The sequence below is a fragment of the Balaenoptera acutorostrata genome, chromosome 17 (genome assembly GCF_949987535.1).
Source record: "Balaenoptera acutorostrata chromosome 17, mBalAcu1.1, whole genome shotgun sequence".
Lineage (NCBI taxonomy): Eukaryota > Metazoa > Chordata > Mammalia > Artiodactyla > Balaenopteridae > Balaenoptera > Balaenoptera acutorostrata.
The window spans coordinates 31,657,088-31,674,446 of record NC_080080.1 but is presented as its reverse complement, the minus strand read 5'-3'; the positions used below and the strand labels follow the sequence as shown (position 1 = coordinate 31,674,446).

The following is a 17,359-nucleotide window of genomic DNA, read 5'->3' as shown; positions in this document are numbered from 1 at the left end:
CTCCATCTCAGCGGCAGCTTCATTCCTCTAAAATCTTAGTTTTCAAGTATTACTTTGTTAAAGTAACTTCATTAGGAAAACTGAGAGAAGACCTCAACTGTTTTTTTTTTAAATCCATCGCATATGAAAAGCATTTAATAAAAGTTATATTCCTGTCCTTAGCTATAACTAAAAACTTGTACAAATATTCTAGTGAATGTTTTTTAGTGAAAAATAATAGTACTCTCATTTTTTTCCAACTTTTTAATTGTGGTGCGTGTATATATATGTGTGTGTGTGTGTGTGTGTGTGTGTGTGTGTGTGTATAACAAAATGTATTATCTTAACCATTTTTAAGTATACAGTTCAGTGGCATTAAGTACATTAACATTATTGTGCAACCATTACCACCATCCATCTCCAGAACTCTTTCCATCTTGCAAAACTGAAACTCTATACCCATTAAACAATAACTCCCCACTCCCCCCTGCCCTTAGCCCCTGGCAACCACCATCCTACTTTCTGTCTCTGTGACTTTGAATACCCTGAGTACTTCATATAAGTGGAATCATACAGTATTTGTCTTTTTGTGACTGGCTTATTTCACTTATAATAGGGTCCTCAAAGTTCATCTATGTGGTAGCATTGTCAGAATTTCCTTTCTTTTTAAGGCTGTAAAATATTCCATTATATATCTATATCTATATCTATATATATATACACACACACACACATATATTCTATTGTGTATGTATATATACATATATATATTCCATTGTGTGTGTGTGTGTGTGTATACACCACATTTTGCTTAGCCATCCTTCTCTCAGTGGACAGTTGGGTTTCTTCCATGTTTTAGGTGTTTTTAATAATGCTGCTCTGAACATGGGTGTGCAAGTATCTCTTTGAGACTCTGCTTTCAATTCTTTTGAGTATATACCCAGAAGTGGAATTGCTGGATCATAGGTAATTCTATTTTTAATTTTTTGAGGAACCGTCATGCTGTTTTCCAGAGTGACACTACCATTTTATACTCTCACCAGCAGTGCACAAGGGTTCTAACTTCTCTACATCCTTGCCAGTCCTTGTTTTCTCGTGGTTTTGTTTGTTTGTTTGGGGTTTTGGGTTTGTTTTCTTTTCGTGTTTTTGGTTTTGGGGGGTGTTTGTTTTTTGATTTGTTTTGTTTTGTTTTTTTTGATAGTGGTGCTCTCATTTTAAAGCCAAATGTAATACCCTGTGATTTGTTTCCATTGAACATGAGGTCAATCAGTGAAGACACCAAAAAAGCTAAATATCAACATGATTTATCATTTTCATGCACTCAGATTGCTTCTTAATCAAGATGAATACTACTACCTTCCATTGAATTGTAAATTAGAGTTGGCTGTGTTTACCCTAGCTCTAAAAACGGTAGGGTAAGAAATTGGTTCTCCTATCTCCTCAGCCCCATGTAGATTGCTAGAAACTGTATCTGTTTCTAACCGGTCAAGATCGGTATGTGATCCACAAATGATGCAGCCTTAATCATTTTTCCAAAATGAGTTAGCTCTCTCCAGTGAAGCATAGATACATGTGCTCATTGAATTTGTAGGTTTATGTTTTCTTGCTGGTGAGATTTCTTTTCTTCGACTTAGCAGGGCAGTGAGAAATGAGAAAAATAGCCCCAACCAGACCAAACCAAAAGGATAACGGTTAACAGTTATATAGCACTCAGTACGGCAGGTGCTGTTCTTAAGCTTTCACACACATATTTGCTTATTTAATCCTCATGATAATACCATGAGCCCAATACTATTATCATCGTCCCCATTTTCAAGGCTGAGGAAACTGATAGAATGCTTAGGTGATAAGTTCAGAGTCACACAGTTAGCAAGCGGCAGAGCGGAGGTTTGCATCCCAGCAGTCTGGTGCCGGTGTACTTCCTCCAGATGGGATTACATCCTCACCAGCAGCCACATTTAGAATATTTTTTTTGAATCAGTATTCAAAACTATGTTATAATACTTGGCATATCTCTCCCTATAAATGACTCCCTCAAGTTGTATGCTCTAAATTCACATCAAAAGAACTCAGCCAAGCTGTCTCCAAGAACCAATCCTTGACTTTTATGGCATCATTCTCTTGGTTCCCCTCTAACCTTTCCAAGTATATGTTTCCTATGTCTTTAAATGATTGCATGTCCTCTACCCACATCTTAAATGTTGAGATTCTCCAAGTTTCAATCTTTGTTCTTTCTCTTTTCATGCTGTAGTCTTCCTGCATTACCACATCAATGCAAAGAGCTTCCACAGCTATTTAGAATGTGTTGATGACTTCCAAAATATTTTTTTTTTCTCCAGCCTTGTTCTCCTCCAAGGTCCAACTGCCTCCTGGATACACCCACCAAAAAGCCTCTCAGGTGCCTCAGACTCTACATTTTCAAAGCCAAATTCAGCACTCCCATGCATATACATACACATACATAAAACACACATGCACACTTGGGCTTTGGAGTTGGACAGACAGAAGTCTAAATCATGATTCCGCCAGTGATTCTGCTATGTGTATAGCTTTGGGCACGTTAGCTAACTTCTCCAAGACTCAATTTCCTCAACTCTTAAATGAGGAAACTATCACTCACCTCACAGAATGATTGATAGGATTAAAATAGATGAAATACATAAACCCCCTAGCCTATCGGGCCCAAAGAAATTATTCCTAATTAATACCAATTATCCATTATTGTCTGTATAATACCGCTTGGTAATATACCAGCTTTACTGCCTTGTTAATGGAACTACCGTCAGCTGGTTTTGCAAACCAGAAACCTCTGTGTCACTTTCAAGAGTTTCTTTTACCCATCTCAGGAAATCACCCCAGTCCTCTGTCAGCTATGTCTCTTGAATCTGGCCCTTTTCTCCCCTACAATTTACACTTCTCACAACTGAACTAGTACAACAGCCTCCTAATAGCCCTCGAGATAACATTTCCTACCCCTTCAGTTTACTCTCCTCAAGACCCCGAGATCTATATTCTGGCAGGGGGTGGGGGGGAAGCTCAGATCATTCATTCACTCAAATAAATATATACCATCTCTCCACCACGAGCCAGACACAACTGTTTTCATGTTACATCAAAACTCTCACCCTGCTCTAAACTTTCTGTGGGAGGAAGCCCTGATTTGTAGTGCTTGACAGTTTCTGACAGCAAATTCTACAACTCTCACCATAGCTGATTTCAAGTGACCAACGTGACATCAACCAGCACACAGAATTCCTGACAACTGAACACTGTGCCCTGTGATCCAGAACAGGCTGGCTCTGGCACGCCACTGCCCATAATCCACCTCTTTCTCCCTCAGACGCCAAGCTCCAGGTTTGCTGGCCTCCGAGGGCCAGGCAGGCTCTTCCGTAATCCTGCATTCACACGTATGCTCCTCTATCTGCCAGTAATGATGTACCTGCCAGGTCCTCCCTACACATACTTCTGCTATTTTGCTTCTACTCTTCTTGAGTCAATGAAAATGTCACATCGGATGGCTCGCCTGACTCCCCCAAGAAGTCTCCGTTACTCACCCCTCTCACACTTCTTTAGGACTAGGGGGTGGCATCACCGTGTGGTATTATAATTTGTCTGTTTATATGTGTGCGTTCAGGTTGTGTGTCAAGTTGTGCATGAAACCATAGCACGCAGCCTGGCACACGGTGGAGAGTTCAGTGAATAGCTGATGAATGAACGACTTGAAAAACTAAACCCTAAGACAATTGGCTTCTTCATCAAACCTGCACAGTACTTTTTCAGTCTGATTCAGCCTTTTAAAAGGATATGCTCTGATGAAACTATAAAATGAGATAAAATGATAAAGATGATAAAATATGAGACATTACTGAGTACATCTGAAAACAGATATGTGTTACCACTGCCAGGCTGCTTAATAATGTAGAAAAATCATTTTTTGCTTACTTTATTATTTATTTATTTTTAAAAATTTATTTATTTATTTTTGGCTGCGTTGGGTCTTCGTTGCTGCGCGCGGGCTTTCTCTAGTTGCAGAGAGCGGGGGCTACTCTTCGTTGCAGTGCGCGGGCTTCTCATTGCAGTGGCTTCTCTTGTTGCGGAGCACGGGCTCTAGGCGCGTGGGCTTCAGTAGTTGTGGCTCGCCGGCCCTAGAGCGCAGGCTCAGTAGTTGTGGCACATGGGCTTAGTTGCTCCGCGGCATGTGGGATCTTCCCAGACCAGGGCTCAAACCCGTGTCCCCTGCATTGGCAGGCGGATTCTTAACCACTGTGTCACCAAAGAAGCCCTTTTTTTACTTACTTTAATTTGCACTTAATATTTTGTGAATTTTATTTATTGATTGGATATTTTTGGTTCAAAGTCTGAGCACAAGTATTCGGAGTCATCCTGCTGTTGAGCTCACTGCTGTGATAAAGATTAGCCTAGTGCTACCTTCCCTAAAATATCGATTTCTCCTGGGTACCTGAATTCAGAACTTTCCTTTTGTAAAACCTAGCCATAGCTGGATTTACCAACAATGTAAGTTTATCAAAAATGGAAAACTATTACCAGTAATATAAGTTATTCAGTTCAACACTGAAATCCAGTGACTCTAAAAAACCAGGCGAGGAACTAAACCTGAATTGCAGTGCCTGCCTCTGACCTCCCCACCTCTCTATTACACAGGCTCACTTAATAAACCGTGTCCCAGAACAAAGATAAGGTGCAAATGATTACCTTGTCTACAGCTGTAAGTAGTTTGGATGTGTATGCACATCAGAGAAGGCCGAGCAGCCAAATGCAGAAGCCTTCCGGGGGGGAAGAAACATCACCAGCAGAAATAGCAGCACTTAGCACTTTTCAATACTCATCAGATTCCACGATGATGCCGCTTAGCTTCTATATTTGTAAAGAAGTCATCAATGCCAAGGTGAATCTGTTTTTCAACTTTGGGGAACTTTTATGCTTTCAGATATATTAAAGTGAAAGTGAAAAAAGGTTGTTTTCTAGTCTTTTAGTATATTTGTGTTTTCCTTGGAAACTTTCATGTAAATTTGAGGTCTGTAATTTTAGCTTTATTTTTTCACAGGCATGTACTGTCACGGATGGTGTCTTGTTTGCTTACCTTTGAAATTTAATCAGCTGGTTTAATTAACTGTCCGAGGTTTCTCTAAAACGATGTCCTGAATCTTCCAGGCAACTCTGCCCTATCATATGCTGTTGTTATCTTTTCCACCAGCGTTTTACCACAAGTTGTTTAAAAACTATGATCTCTTTCAGGATGGAAAAAAATGAAGTGCAGTTGAAAAGGCAGTTATGCTGAAAGATAAACAGAGCAATATTACTTATCAGAATGGGTACAATTTTTGCTTGCTGAATGAGTACAATATATAGCCTTGCAGTATATACACAATGAGGAAAAAAAGCTTTATAACATATCAAGTATGCCATATTACTTTAGGCATAACTGTACAGGATACATATCTAGGCCTGAGAGTGTAGATAACGAAATATAAGTGCTTTGCCTGTCTAAACATGTTAAATAAATGAGCATTCACTATCGCATTCCAATACATTAGAAGATGTACTTGCATAGTTAATTTTCTTTTTAATGCACCACACGTGATCATTTGAAGCACCAAACCAGAGTCTATCTTAGTGTTTGAAGAGAGGGTTCTTTTCATTTAAACAAATCTTTATTTAAATAAGCCTTTCTGAAAAGGCTCTTTGGCATATCTCCTTTTCAGGAAGTTCAATCAGGGTAAAAGGAGATAAAGAAGCTGCATTATAAGAAATATTATATAAGTAAAGATCACTCAGTGCTCACCACCGCCCCCCCCCCAAAAATGGCAGCAGACTTATAAGGAGAGTAAAGCTAACTGAAATTTCACTTTAATTTTCTAAATTTTAGGAACTTTGTTTACTTGCTTTGTAGTTTTAGGTATCATTCATATATATGTATACACACACTTTTATATATATATATATATATATATATATATATATACATTCCCCAGTATCTGGGGAAAAGAGAGAAAAAGAAATAACTTCTTACTTCCATAAGGTACAGAAAGAGTACATAAAGAGTAACTTCAAAGCCTCACCTGAAATAAATTTTGTGGTTGTATCCCTACCATGCTTGTTCTTAGGCAGTATAACATGTAATAACGTGGTTAATGATTAAGTCAAGTGCTGGAAGGCAAACAGTTGACAAAACTCTCTACAGATTATGTCTATACTTGGTTCTTAGTCTTCTACTGTTGGTCACTGAACAGTTCATTTGATGCAAGGAATACAGTTTTCCACATAGGCAGGTACGAAAATTAATAAAGGGAAACAGCACAAAAATGGAGTAGGGAAGTCAGAAAGGGGAGCTGGCATGTACTACTTGACTTCAGTATAGATCCCAACAGGAAGAGATGGACTTTGCATCTCCATCAGGAAGTGACACTACTTAATACCTCTCAGCTGAAGGAAGAAAGCATTTCTCCTCGTCTGACAGCAGCTCAGCCAATGAGAGAATGTAACAACTCAGCCAATGAAAAGCCACTATATTTGGAACTTTCAATTTCCTCCAATGAGCTTTTTGTTTATAATGGCCCCACCCAACCTCCCCTTCTCTATAAGAGTTTCCTCTCTGTTGTTTCACCAGACTTTCACGTGGTTGACCATAGCTGCCTGTCCCGAACTGCAGTTCCTTGCTATTAAACTTGTGTCGCTGGTAAAATAACTGGCAGTTTTATTGTTTTAAGTTAACAAAGGGAAGAGGAGGACAGCCGTTGTCTTGATCAAACACTCCACCCCAGTAGAAACTGATGTGAAAAACATGAGAAGGTCCTATTGACATCAATCCAATGTACAGCAGGCTAGAGCATTCTATGTCAATTCTTTTTCTTTTTTCTTCTTAATAGGGGGTCAGCTTTGGTGCACGACTACGAAGGCCATCTCTGAGGGTGAAGAGCTAATTGCCTTTGTGGTGGATTTTGACTCAAGGCTACAAGCTGCCAGTCAGATGACTCTTACAGAAGGGATGTACCCGGCGCGCCTGCTGGACTCAATTCAGCTGCTCCCTCAGCAAGCTGCCATGGCTTCTATTTTGCCTACAGCTATTGTCAATAGTAAGTGCTGAGTGCAATAGCCCGGTACAATAGCTTTGTAGTGGTGATGGGTATTTATGGGAGAGAAAAAAATAATGTCTACTGACAGGCAACCAGGGACAGACTTTTTCTCCAGTGTTATGATTTTATTTTATATTCTCTCCAACTTTAAGTGTGTGTGTGTGTGTGTGTGTGTGTGTGTGTGTTCGCTTCTCATGGGAGTATAAAAATAATAACTTAAATTCATTCATTTCAGTTTGGATTCCTGAATGTCACACAGAAAAATCTGACATTCTAAACTAAACAACATTCAAGACTATTTAGCTATAAGAGAGCCAACAGCTTTCATTGATGTTCCTATGGTAGAATAATTTTGGTATTAACAGCCATAGAGTTAAAACATAAAATAAGAAAAAGGACACAAAATCAAATTTGATTAGATACACTAATGAAGGGGAAATGTAGGCTGGATAAATCAAGACATCAGCTAATGGAAAAAAAATAAATAAATAAAGAGAAGAGAAAGAAAAATACTTACAATCTTAGAATACTTTATATGGAGAATTTTAAAATGTGCCCTGGCAAGTATACCTTTGTGATTATAGTTTGTTAAAAGGACTATTGAACATAGTTTGTATTTTCTTGAAATAAAATCAGTGATCTAAGAGTCCCAAGATCAGAATTCTAGACTCTGCTCTGCTTTTATCTAGCTCTGTGAGAAAATGTGAGTACATCTTAAGAGGAGAATAGATTCTAAAGCCAGTGGCAAGTGAAACATTGCATTGAGTCAAAAATGTCCTTGAAAATCCCTGAGACTTTGAATGATGCAGAAGTCTAGAGACTACAATCATGTCTTGATATTATATACGTGTACATATATATATACATATATATTCAACAGTAATTATGTTCTTGCTGTAACAGCATCCTTTAGAATGAAGAACTTCTCAGGTGTATCTGGAATTACTCTGCATCCAACCAGTGGATTCAGTGTACACAATCCAAGCTACTATTTTTGAATTTCCTTAATGTAAATGTAGTTATTTTGTTTACTGAATCTTTAGTTTGATTTGGATAGTGAGGAACTTGAAATAACATGGACCCAACTTGAAACTGAGGCAAAATGATTTTGTTACCACATATTCTAGGAGTATCTTATATTATTGTGACGTTCCAGTGTATAAATGTTAATTCTAATTATATTTGAAGGAATACTCTGTTTGCTTTCTATAGCAAGATAACTATTAATCCCAAATATATCACCATAGATGCATACAGGCTTTGTTCTCATTCTTAAATTAGTTAATCAGTTAAAGTCATCCTGAAAAATAAACCCTTTACTATACACTGGGCCCTCTGAAAAGTATAACTGTAACTAAAACTTGGGTAGGAGGGGCTAAATAATAACAGTAGTAGTATATAATTTTGTGATTAAATTGTATTTTAAAATTCTGTATTGTACCTGCTGTCCTTACTTCTCATTCGCTAGAATTTGGTCCTGAATTTTCTCCTTCTCTCCTTCAACAGGATCTCCTGAGCCAACTCCTTCACTATCATGTGTTCCACCACTCACTATACATTAACAGTTTATGAATCACAAGTCCAGCTGTTTCTGGCGAGTTTCAGACCTCTCTTGCCACCTTTGCAATGTTCCTCTCTCTTTCTCACAGGAATATCCACTCTCACATATCTAATGTGACCATATGCCCCAGTGTGCCTGGATTAATCCCAGTTTACAGTGTTATCTGCCATCCCTCTGATCAGAGGCACTACAAAAGTGCCAAGTTTGCACAATACAGTGTCAGATTTAGTCACTCTATATGTGCCCTAGCCTGAATTCATCACCGTCTGTCTTCTATTCCCTGTAGAGATGAATGAAAACATCACTTAACACAGAAATGCTAACAAGAAGTCTAGGCACCAAGGAGAAACCTTACCTTCTGCTCTAACATCTAATTGCAAAATAGTGGTCATCACTTCCAGTCAGTTCTGCTTCCTCAATATAACTTTTCTTCTCTCTGTCCCCCTTCCATTGAGGCATTATGGAAGAGTGTTTACACCAGGGTTTTCCAATCCCAGTTCACCCAGTTGCATGATCATGGCAAGTTACTCAACCTCACATTCTTCACCTATTAATGAATCAGGGGAAAACACAGAGAAATTTTCCATGAATGAATACATGAGAAATACATATCATACATATTATAGCATGACTTAACAAATAGTGCATGACTAGTAGCTACAACTTAAATTCTGTCATATTTCACTTAGATTACTGCAATTGTCTCCTACCAATCGTAAGTCTTCCTTCCAAATTCACTACCTTCAAAACTCAACTCCACTGTTAGGATTATATCATAGCTGATTCTGTCAGTCTATTGCTTGAAATGATTAAGTAATTTTCCATAATCATTGAGACAGAAATCTAAACTTAAAAAAGCTGACAGGGCCTTTGGTAGTCTGTCCCTGACTTCTACAACCTCATCTCTCCCAGCCCCTTGCCTGAGATCACAGAAGAGCCTCCCAGCCTCCACCCGGTCCCTCTCGCAGGCTCCCATAGCTGATCCCTTGATTAGGAGGACACAATCCTCTTCTCCACCTGACTAGCTTAATTGCATCCTTCACAACGCAGCTAAGGCATGTCATCATCTTCTCTCTAAATCCTTCTCTGACTTCATCCTCCCTCCAGTTCTCTCCCCAGCCTGGTGTCTCTTTTCCATGTCCAAAGCCCCCGTCAGTCACCTCCATCGCTGTGTGTGGTCATCACATTCTAATGTAATGAACTAACCACTTGTTAACCAGCCCCAGGAGACCTAAGCTCCTTAACAACAGCTGTTTGGTCTCTCATTTTGTTTTACACCCAACTCAGCATAGATCTGACACTAAGGAGGTACTCTGTAATTAATTTATTAAATGGACCAATGATGTCAGGAGTTGGCATCAAGGCTAACTTTAGTTCAGCCATTAGATCCCTTACCTTTTAATCAAGCAGATAAACCAATTCACATTGCTATTTGTAAATGCCTATTTTTCTAAACTATAAATACAATATAAACAATTTAGGATTAATCTCTTTTGCTTTATGTTGGAATTCTCCTAGAGTACCACCTTCTAAAGAGTCTGTGGGAAGGTAAATTGCATTAAGTGGAACATTTCTTTAAAAATAGTCCTGTACTGTGGAACAACACCCAAGACTGCACTAGCCACTGTCTGATTGCCTAATTCATAACCGGGGAGCAGACTCTGAGAAAAATTGAACCAAATGCTGCTTTACCCATGGTTGGCTCCAAGTGGGCAGCAGCTAACGTGTCCCTGCGTTTCTGCCTGCAGAGGATATATTCCCTTGCAAGTCCTGTGGCATCTGGTATCGGAGTGAGCGGAATCTGCAAGCCCATTTGATGTACTATTGCAGTGGGAGACAAAGAGAAGCTGCTCCAGTGTCAGAGGAAAACGAAGACAGCACTCCTCAGATTTCCAGTATGTGCCCCTTCCCACAATGTACCAAGAGCTTTTCAAATGCCCGAGCTCTAGAAATGCACCTGAACTCACACAGTGGTGAGTGCCTCTCTTGTTTCTTCTTCTACTCCAGGAGACCCTATTCTTTCTCTACATATATACGTACATTCGTACATCTCTATCTACCTATAAAATCAAAATTAAACTTGCTGGACCAGCTGGTTATTATCTTTTGTCATGTACAAGTATACTCTATTCAAAGGACTTGGATCTGAATTCTTTTCTAACGACTTACAGTGCTCAGTTTACAGGCTAAATCATTCTAGTTTTTTCTCAACTGAAGTAATTAGGCTGAAAAACAAGTTTTTTTGTTTTTTTTTTTAAGCCCGCTCTTAAGAGCAAGGTGGCAACTATTCCCATTTATTTTGGAATTGTATGCCCAATTGTTGTCAGTATCATACATAGTATTCTAATTCCTCTATTTTAAAAACAATTGAAATGAATCGAATGTACAGAATTATATTAATTTTAGATATTTCTTTGAACATTCTTGGATAGGGCAAACCAAGGTTTGGGAATCATAGTTATTCAGCACCTAGAATATGAAACTTGTAAGTCACCTCTGGGTGACTTTCTTTGCTGTTTTTGCTTGGGTTGAATAATTAAAAATGGAAATAGGTGCTCAGTTTAAAAAAACTAACTCCAACCTCCAGTGCTGTAGTACAGTGCAAGCTTTTGTCTTTGCACTTATAAAAATAAGCCATTTCCTTTCTACTTATTCTCTTCCCTCTCCCTATAAAGAGCTGTCTTTATGTAGGTGATGAAGCAGGGGAAGCAGAAACAGGTTGGTTGTCTCACGTGGTGAGTGTAAAGTCATGCACAAAACAAAAATAGAGATAGAGGGATCTTCCCAGCTCAATAGGAAAATGAGTATTGGATTAGCCAAGGAGAAAAGGAGACAAATAAAAGAAGTCCCCTTTTATCTCTATCTCTCTGCCATACTTTCATCTTATAAATATAAAAGATAATTCTCATTTAAGTCTAGAGGGCAGAGAGGCAGAACCAAGCCTGATTTAACCATATGCCAACAAATGGGAACAAGAGTTGACCTTAGTAAGTAAAAGTATCCAGATCCTGATTCCAATTCATAGGGGAAGGGGTCCCCCCGACCAAGTAATTCTTCAGACACCAACTGAGTGTCTTGCAATGCAACTCCACTCAATTCTGACACTATGCAGAGAGAGCATTAAATTCCCCAGATTAAGGGGTCAGTCCTACAAGAGTGACTCCCCCACCGCCACCCCAATTCAGACTTTAGTCTTTTGTGCTTCTGACCAGTCGGCTATAAATCAGAGGTCGCCAAGACACCCCCTTAGTTTGCCTGCTTTGCTAGAGTGTCTCCCAGAACTCAGAAACCCATTTGTTCACCAGATACTGGTTTATTATAAAAGGATATAACTCAGGAACAGCCAGATGGATGAGATGCATAGGGCTAGGTTTGGGGAACGGGCAAGGTGGTTCCAAGTGCTCTCAGAGCCTGCCACTCTCCCCAAATCTCCACATTTTTACCAACTGGGATGCTCTCTGAACTCTGTTTTTTGGGAGGCTTTATGGAGGCTTCATTACATAGGCAGGATTGATTAAGTTATTGGCCATTGACAATTGAACTTAATCTCTAGCCCCTCTTCCCAGAAGTGGAGGAGGGGAAGAATGAAAGTTCCAACCCCTGTAATCACAAGGTTGCTTCTCCTAACAACCACCCATCCTTAGGTTACCTAAGGGCTTTCCAAAAGTCACCTCAATAACATAACAAAGACACCTTTATCACTCTTATCACAGGAAATTCCAAGAGTTTTAGAAGCTGTGAGCTGGGAACCAAGGATAAAGACCAAATACATATGAGAAATAGATTTTACTCATCAGAATGACCAAATACATATTCCTTGTAAATCACAGCATTGCACTGAGGCTTACCCACCAGTCAGTGGTGATATTCAAAATATTTAATAGCTGACTAAAAACAGGCCATGATCAATCAGCATGGATGTCGGTCCTAAACGACTACATTAGTGTACTGGTACCAATATCAGCCCTGGATAGAGATAAACCATGTTCAGCAAAACCAATGAATAAAATTCTAAATTTGTACCAAAGATAAATTAGTGGGTTATTAATTACTTTAGAAAATGGTTTCTATTTGGATTCTTTTGAATAAAGACCTAATCTGGTGCACTAAATGCACTAAGATTTATTTGATTTGCACATAGGTTATCACTATCAACTCTAACTAATGTCTGCTTCTTCCTACTGTAGAGCATAGTGCTGTGGTAAGAAGGTTATTGGATTAGAAATTATAACATCTGAAGTTTAGTCATGGCTCCATCACTGAATAGCTTTATTACCATAATCAATTCCTTTAGCCTCCTTGCATGTGTTTCCCGACCTGTAAAATTCAAACAATGATGCCTATCCCACTACAATGCAATAATATTCATGAAAGTGCTTTGGAAACCATAAAGGGCTGTTATTATCATCATATATGGTGAAGGATGTCACAAGAAAAAAAGTTACTATCACAAATAATATTCCGAAGGATTTCAGTTCGTTTCTGCTGTGTTGAACACATGAGGTCATTAGTAACGGTTCATATCATTAGAAAACCAATATGTGTGGTTCTCAGTATTCTGATTTTGTATGTTCCTCCAGGAGTGAAAATGGAAGAATTCCTCCCCCCTGGTGCTAGTCTAAAATGCACCGTCTGTAGCTACACTGCTGATTCTGTGATCAACTTTCACCAACACCTGTTCTCCCATCTCACTCAAGCTGCCTTCCGATGCAATCACTGCCACTTCGGCTTCCAGACTCAGAGGGAGTTATTGCAGCACCAGGAGCTCCATGTCCCTGGCAGCAAACTGCCCAGAGAAAGTGACATGGAACACTCTCCAAGTGGAACCGAAGACAGCTTACAGCCAGCTACAGACTTGCTGACCAGAAGTGAACTCCCCCAGAGCCAAAAGGTCATGCAGACTAAAGACGCGAGCTCTGACACGGAGCTGGACAAGTGTGAGAAAAAGACTCAGCTCTTTCTCACTAACCAGAGACCCGAAATTCAGTCTGCAACAAATAAACAAAGCTTTTCTTACACGAAAATAAAGTCTGAGCCCTCTAGCCCAAGACTCGCCTCATCTCCAGTTCAGCCTAATATTGGGCCTTCTTTCCCCGTGGGACCCTTTCTATCTCAGTTTGCTTTTCCCCAAGATATCACCATGGTCCCTCAAGCTTCAGAGATCTTAGCCAAGATGTCTGAACTGGTACATCGGCGACTGAGGCACGGAAGTAGTAGCTACCCTCCCGTCATTTACAGCCCCTTGATGCCCAAAGGGGCTACCTGTTTTGAGTGTAACATAACATTCAATAATTTGGATAATTATCTAGTGCACAAAAAACATTACTGCAGCAGCCGATGGCAGCAGATGGCCAAGTCCCCAGAGTTCCCTGGTGTTTCGGAAAAGATGCCTGAGGCCGTGAGTCCCAACACTGGCCAAACCTCCATAAACCTTCTCAATCCAGCCGCTCATTCTGCTGACGCTGAGAATCCACTTCTTCAAACACCCTGCATCAATTCTTCCACTGTTTTAGATTTAATTGGACCAAATGGGAAGGGCCACGACAAGGACTTTTCCATTCAAGCTAAGAAGCTCTCCACCCCCAACAGCAATGACGATAAAATTAATGGAAAACCTGTTGATGTGAAAAATCCCAGCCTCCCCTTAGTGGATGGGGAAAGTGACCCAAATAAGACTACCTGTGAAGCTTGCAACATTACTTTCAGCCGGCACGAAACCTACATGGTCCACAAACAGTATTACTGTGCTACGCGCCACGACCCTCCGCTCAAGAGGTCAGCTTCCAACAAAATGCCTGCGGTGCAGAGAACCATGCGTACGCGCAAGCGCAGGAAGATGTATGAGATGTGTCTTCCTGAACAGGAGCAAAGGCCTCCGCTAGTCCAACAGCGATTTCTGGACGTAGGCAACCTCAGCAGTCCTTGTACCTCCACTCAAGAACCCACGGAAGGGCTGGGAGAGTGCTACCATCCGAGATGTGATATCTTTCCCGGAATTGTCTCAAAGCACTTGGAAACGTCCCTCACGATTAACAAGTGCGTTCCGGTTTCCAAATGTGACACTACTCATTCCAGTGTTTCCTGCCTAGAGATGGACGTGCCCATCGATCTCAGCAAAAAGTGTTTATCCCAGTCTGAGCGGACGACTGCCTCTCCCAAAAGGCTGCTGGACTACCACGAGTGCACTGTGTGCAAGATCAGTTTCAACAAGGTAGAAAACTACCTGGCCCACAAGCAGAATTTCTGCCCGGTCACTGCACATCAGCGTAACGACCTGGCTCCGCTCGACAGCAAAGTGTTTCCGAATCCAGAAAGCGAACGAAACAGCCCCGATGCCAGCTATGAAAGAAGCATCATAAAATGTGAGAAAAATGGGAACCTGAAGCAGCCTTCCCCCAACGGAAACTTATTTTCCTCCCACTTAGCAACTCTGCAGGGCCTGAAAGTCTTCAGTGAAGCCGCTCAGCTCATTGCGACAAAAGAAGAAAACAAACATTTGTTTCTTCCACAATGCCTGTACCCTGGAGCAATAAAGAAGGCAAAAGGAGCCGACCAGCTCTCTCCTTATTATGGAATAAAGCCAAGTGATTATATTTCTGGTTCTCTTGTCATCCATAACGCTGACGTGGACCAAAGCACAAACGCGGAAAATGAATCTCCCAAAAGCCAGGCTTCTTCCAATGGGTGCGCTGTGCCGAAGAAAGATTCCCTGCCGTTGTTGCCCAAAAACCGAGGCATGGTCATAGTGAATGGTGGACTGAAGCAAGACGAGCGCCCTGCCGCCAACCCACAGCAAGAGAACATTGCCCAGAATCCTCAGCATGAAGACGGCCGCAAATCTCCCTCCTGGATCTCGGAGAACCCGTTAGCCACGAACGAGAACGTCTCCCCAGGAATTCCCTCCACAGAGGACCAGTTGTCTAGTATAGCTAAAGGTGTGAATGGCTCCACCCAGGCTCCAACCAGTGGGAAATATTGCCGGCTGTGTGACATCCAATTCAACAACCTCTCAAACTTTATAACTCACAAGAAGTTTTATTGCTCATCACATGCAGCAGAACATGTCAAATGAAATCACAAAATAAATAAACATCACTCACCTTTGGTACCAGTGTTTAGTATGTTGTTCTACCCAGTACAGAAAAAAAAGAAAAAAGAAAAAAAAAAAAAAAGCTGTTTGAATTACATCTGGGCAATCAGGAGACGATTCATTATGGCTGAGTTGAAGACTTAAGGTGTAATTTCATTACAGTCCATTAGTAAAGTGTATTATTGGTGCCATTTTCCAAAAAAATTAATTTATTTTACCAGCAGTATTCATAGCTGTGGTTATGTTATTTTTTATTTAAAAACTTTATATTAAAGTCATTTGTAATGTTATTGTATAGTTATTGTGTAGCATATATGGTTTGCACTGTATAGTAGCTTTTAAAGAAAATAGTCACAAACAATACAGAAAAGCATTTTAGAAATAGCTTCCAAAGCACTTGTGTATCTTGATTTCTTATATGCTGTTGCAGATATATGTATATGCTAAAATATAACTTGCAAAGATGTTCTAAATACACGTGCTATAAGTTCGCCTTAAGATTTCAATTCTTGGATAATCAGGCTCCGTTTGCACTTTATATTTTAGCAGATACAGTCTCTTAGTAACTAGGCTTTGCATTTGTATGTAGCCGTATGTTTCTGTCCATTTTCTTAATCTTAAACATGTATGTTAAATGAAGATGGCAATTTTTTTCTTGTATAGTACTTGTATTTTCTTTCACTGATGCAGCTCTGTCTCAATTTTTAAACTTTGCTGTTAAATGCAATACTTTATAAGAATGAACAAAATTACTGGAAGCAGTATTGTAAGTAATGAGGTAGTATTAATCGGTTTTATCTTTTGAAAGGCACAGTCTAAATCGAAACCCTAAACTCAATGCTGCAAGTATGAATTTAATTCATATATGAGATCTATTTAAATATAAGAGTAGCAATACTGCACCTGGTGATCACAAAGATAATGTTCTACTTCTGATAGAAATAATTTCTCAACAAATGTTGTTACTATGCATGTATATGGATGGAATAAAATTCCAGATTGTTGGAGAAGTTTGGCATACTTTTTTTTTTTTTAAATACAAGGGAAACCCTATATACCCGTTCTTTGTAACAAGAATAGGTTCAAAACAGTACTGGATAGCTGTAGTAACATGATGACAAAACAGTTAATATAACTTATTTTATTAAAATGAACCGGAAACTCCAGGCTCTGGAACTAGAAAGGTTCTTCATTATTAATATGTAAAATAAGCACTATCTCTCTGTTCTCTACCCACCCCGAACTGTAGCACACAAAAAAGAACAATTTCATGAATGTCTGAAAGGCTTACAAAGTCTACCATAAGAATTGGCACCAAAGATGATCAAGTGCACCCAACTTTTATTTTTTACTTTATTTTCTTTAATTTTTATGTATTTATTTATTTATTTTTGGTTGCATTGGGTCTTCGTTGCTGCGTGCGGGCTTTCTCTAGTTGCATTGAGCGGGCGCTACTCTTCGTTGTGGTGCGCGGTCTTTTCATTGCGGCGGCTTCCCTTGTTGCGGAGCACAGGCTCTAGGTGAGTGGGCTCAGCAGTTGTGGCTTGAGGGTTCTAGAGCGCAGGCTTAGCAGTTGTGGCACACGGGCCCAGTTGCTCTGCGACATGTGGCATCTTCCCGGACCAGGGAATCGAA

At 39.9% G+C, this 17,359-nt stretch overlaps 1 protein-coding gene across 3 annotated transcripts in view; it reads left to right on the top strand.

Annotated features, from left to right (window-relative positions):
- The window catches only part of ZFPM2 (zinc finger protein, FOG family member 2), a 465,108-nt gene extending 448,374 nt beyond the window's left edge, over positions 1–16,734 (top strand). For 2 of the 3 annotated variants that reach the window (XM_007188757.2, XM_057532394.1), the window contains 3 exons: positions 6,867–7,073; positions 10,383–10,607; positions 13,215–16,734. In XM_007188757.2, coding sequence (XP_007188819.1) covers positions 6,867–7,073; positions 10,383–10,607; positions 13,215–15,706 — 2,924 coding nt within the window. In that variant the 3' untranslated portion in view covers positions 15,707–16,734. The remainder of the gene's footprint in view (positions 1–6,866; positions 7,074–10,382; positions 10,608–13,214) is intronic. The other variant, XM_007188758.2, reaches the window with a different exon arrangement.
- Positions 16,735–17,359: the final 625 nt, after the last annotated feature.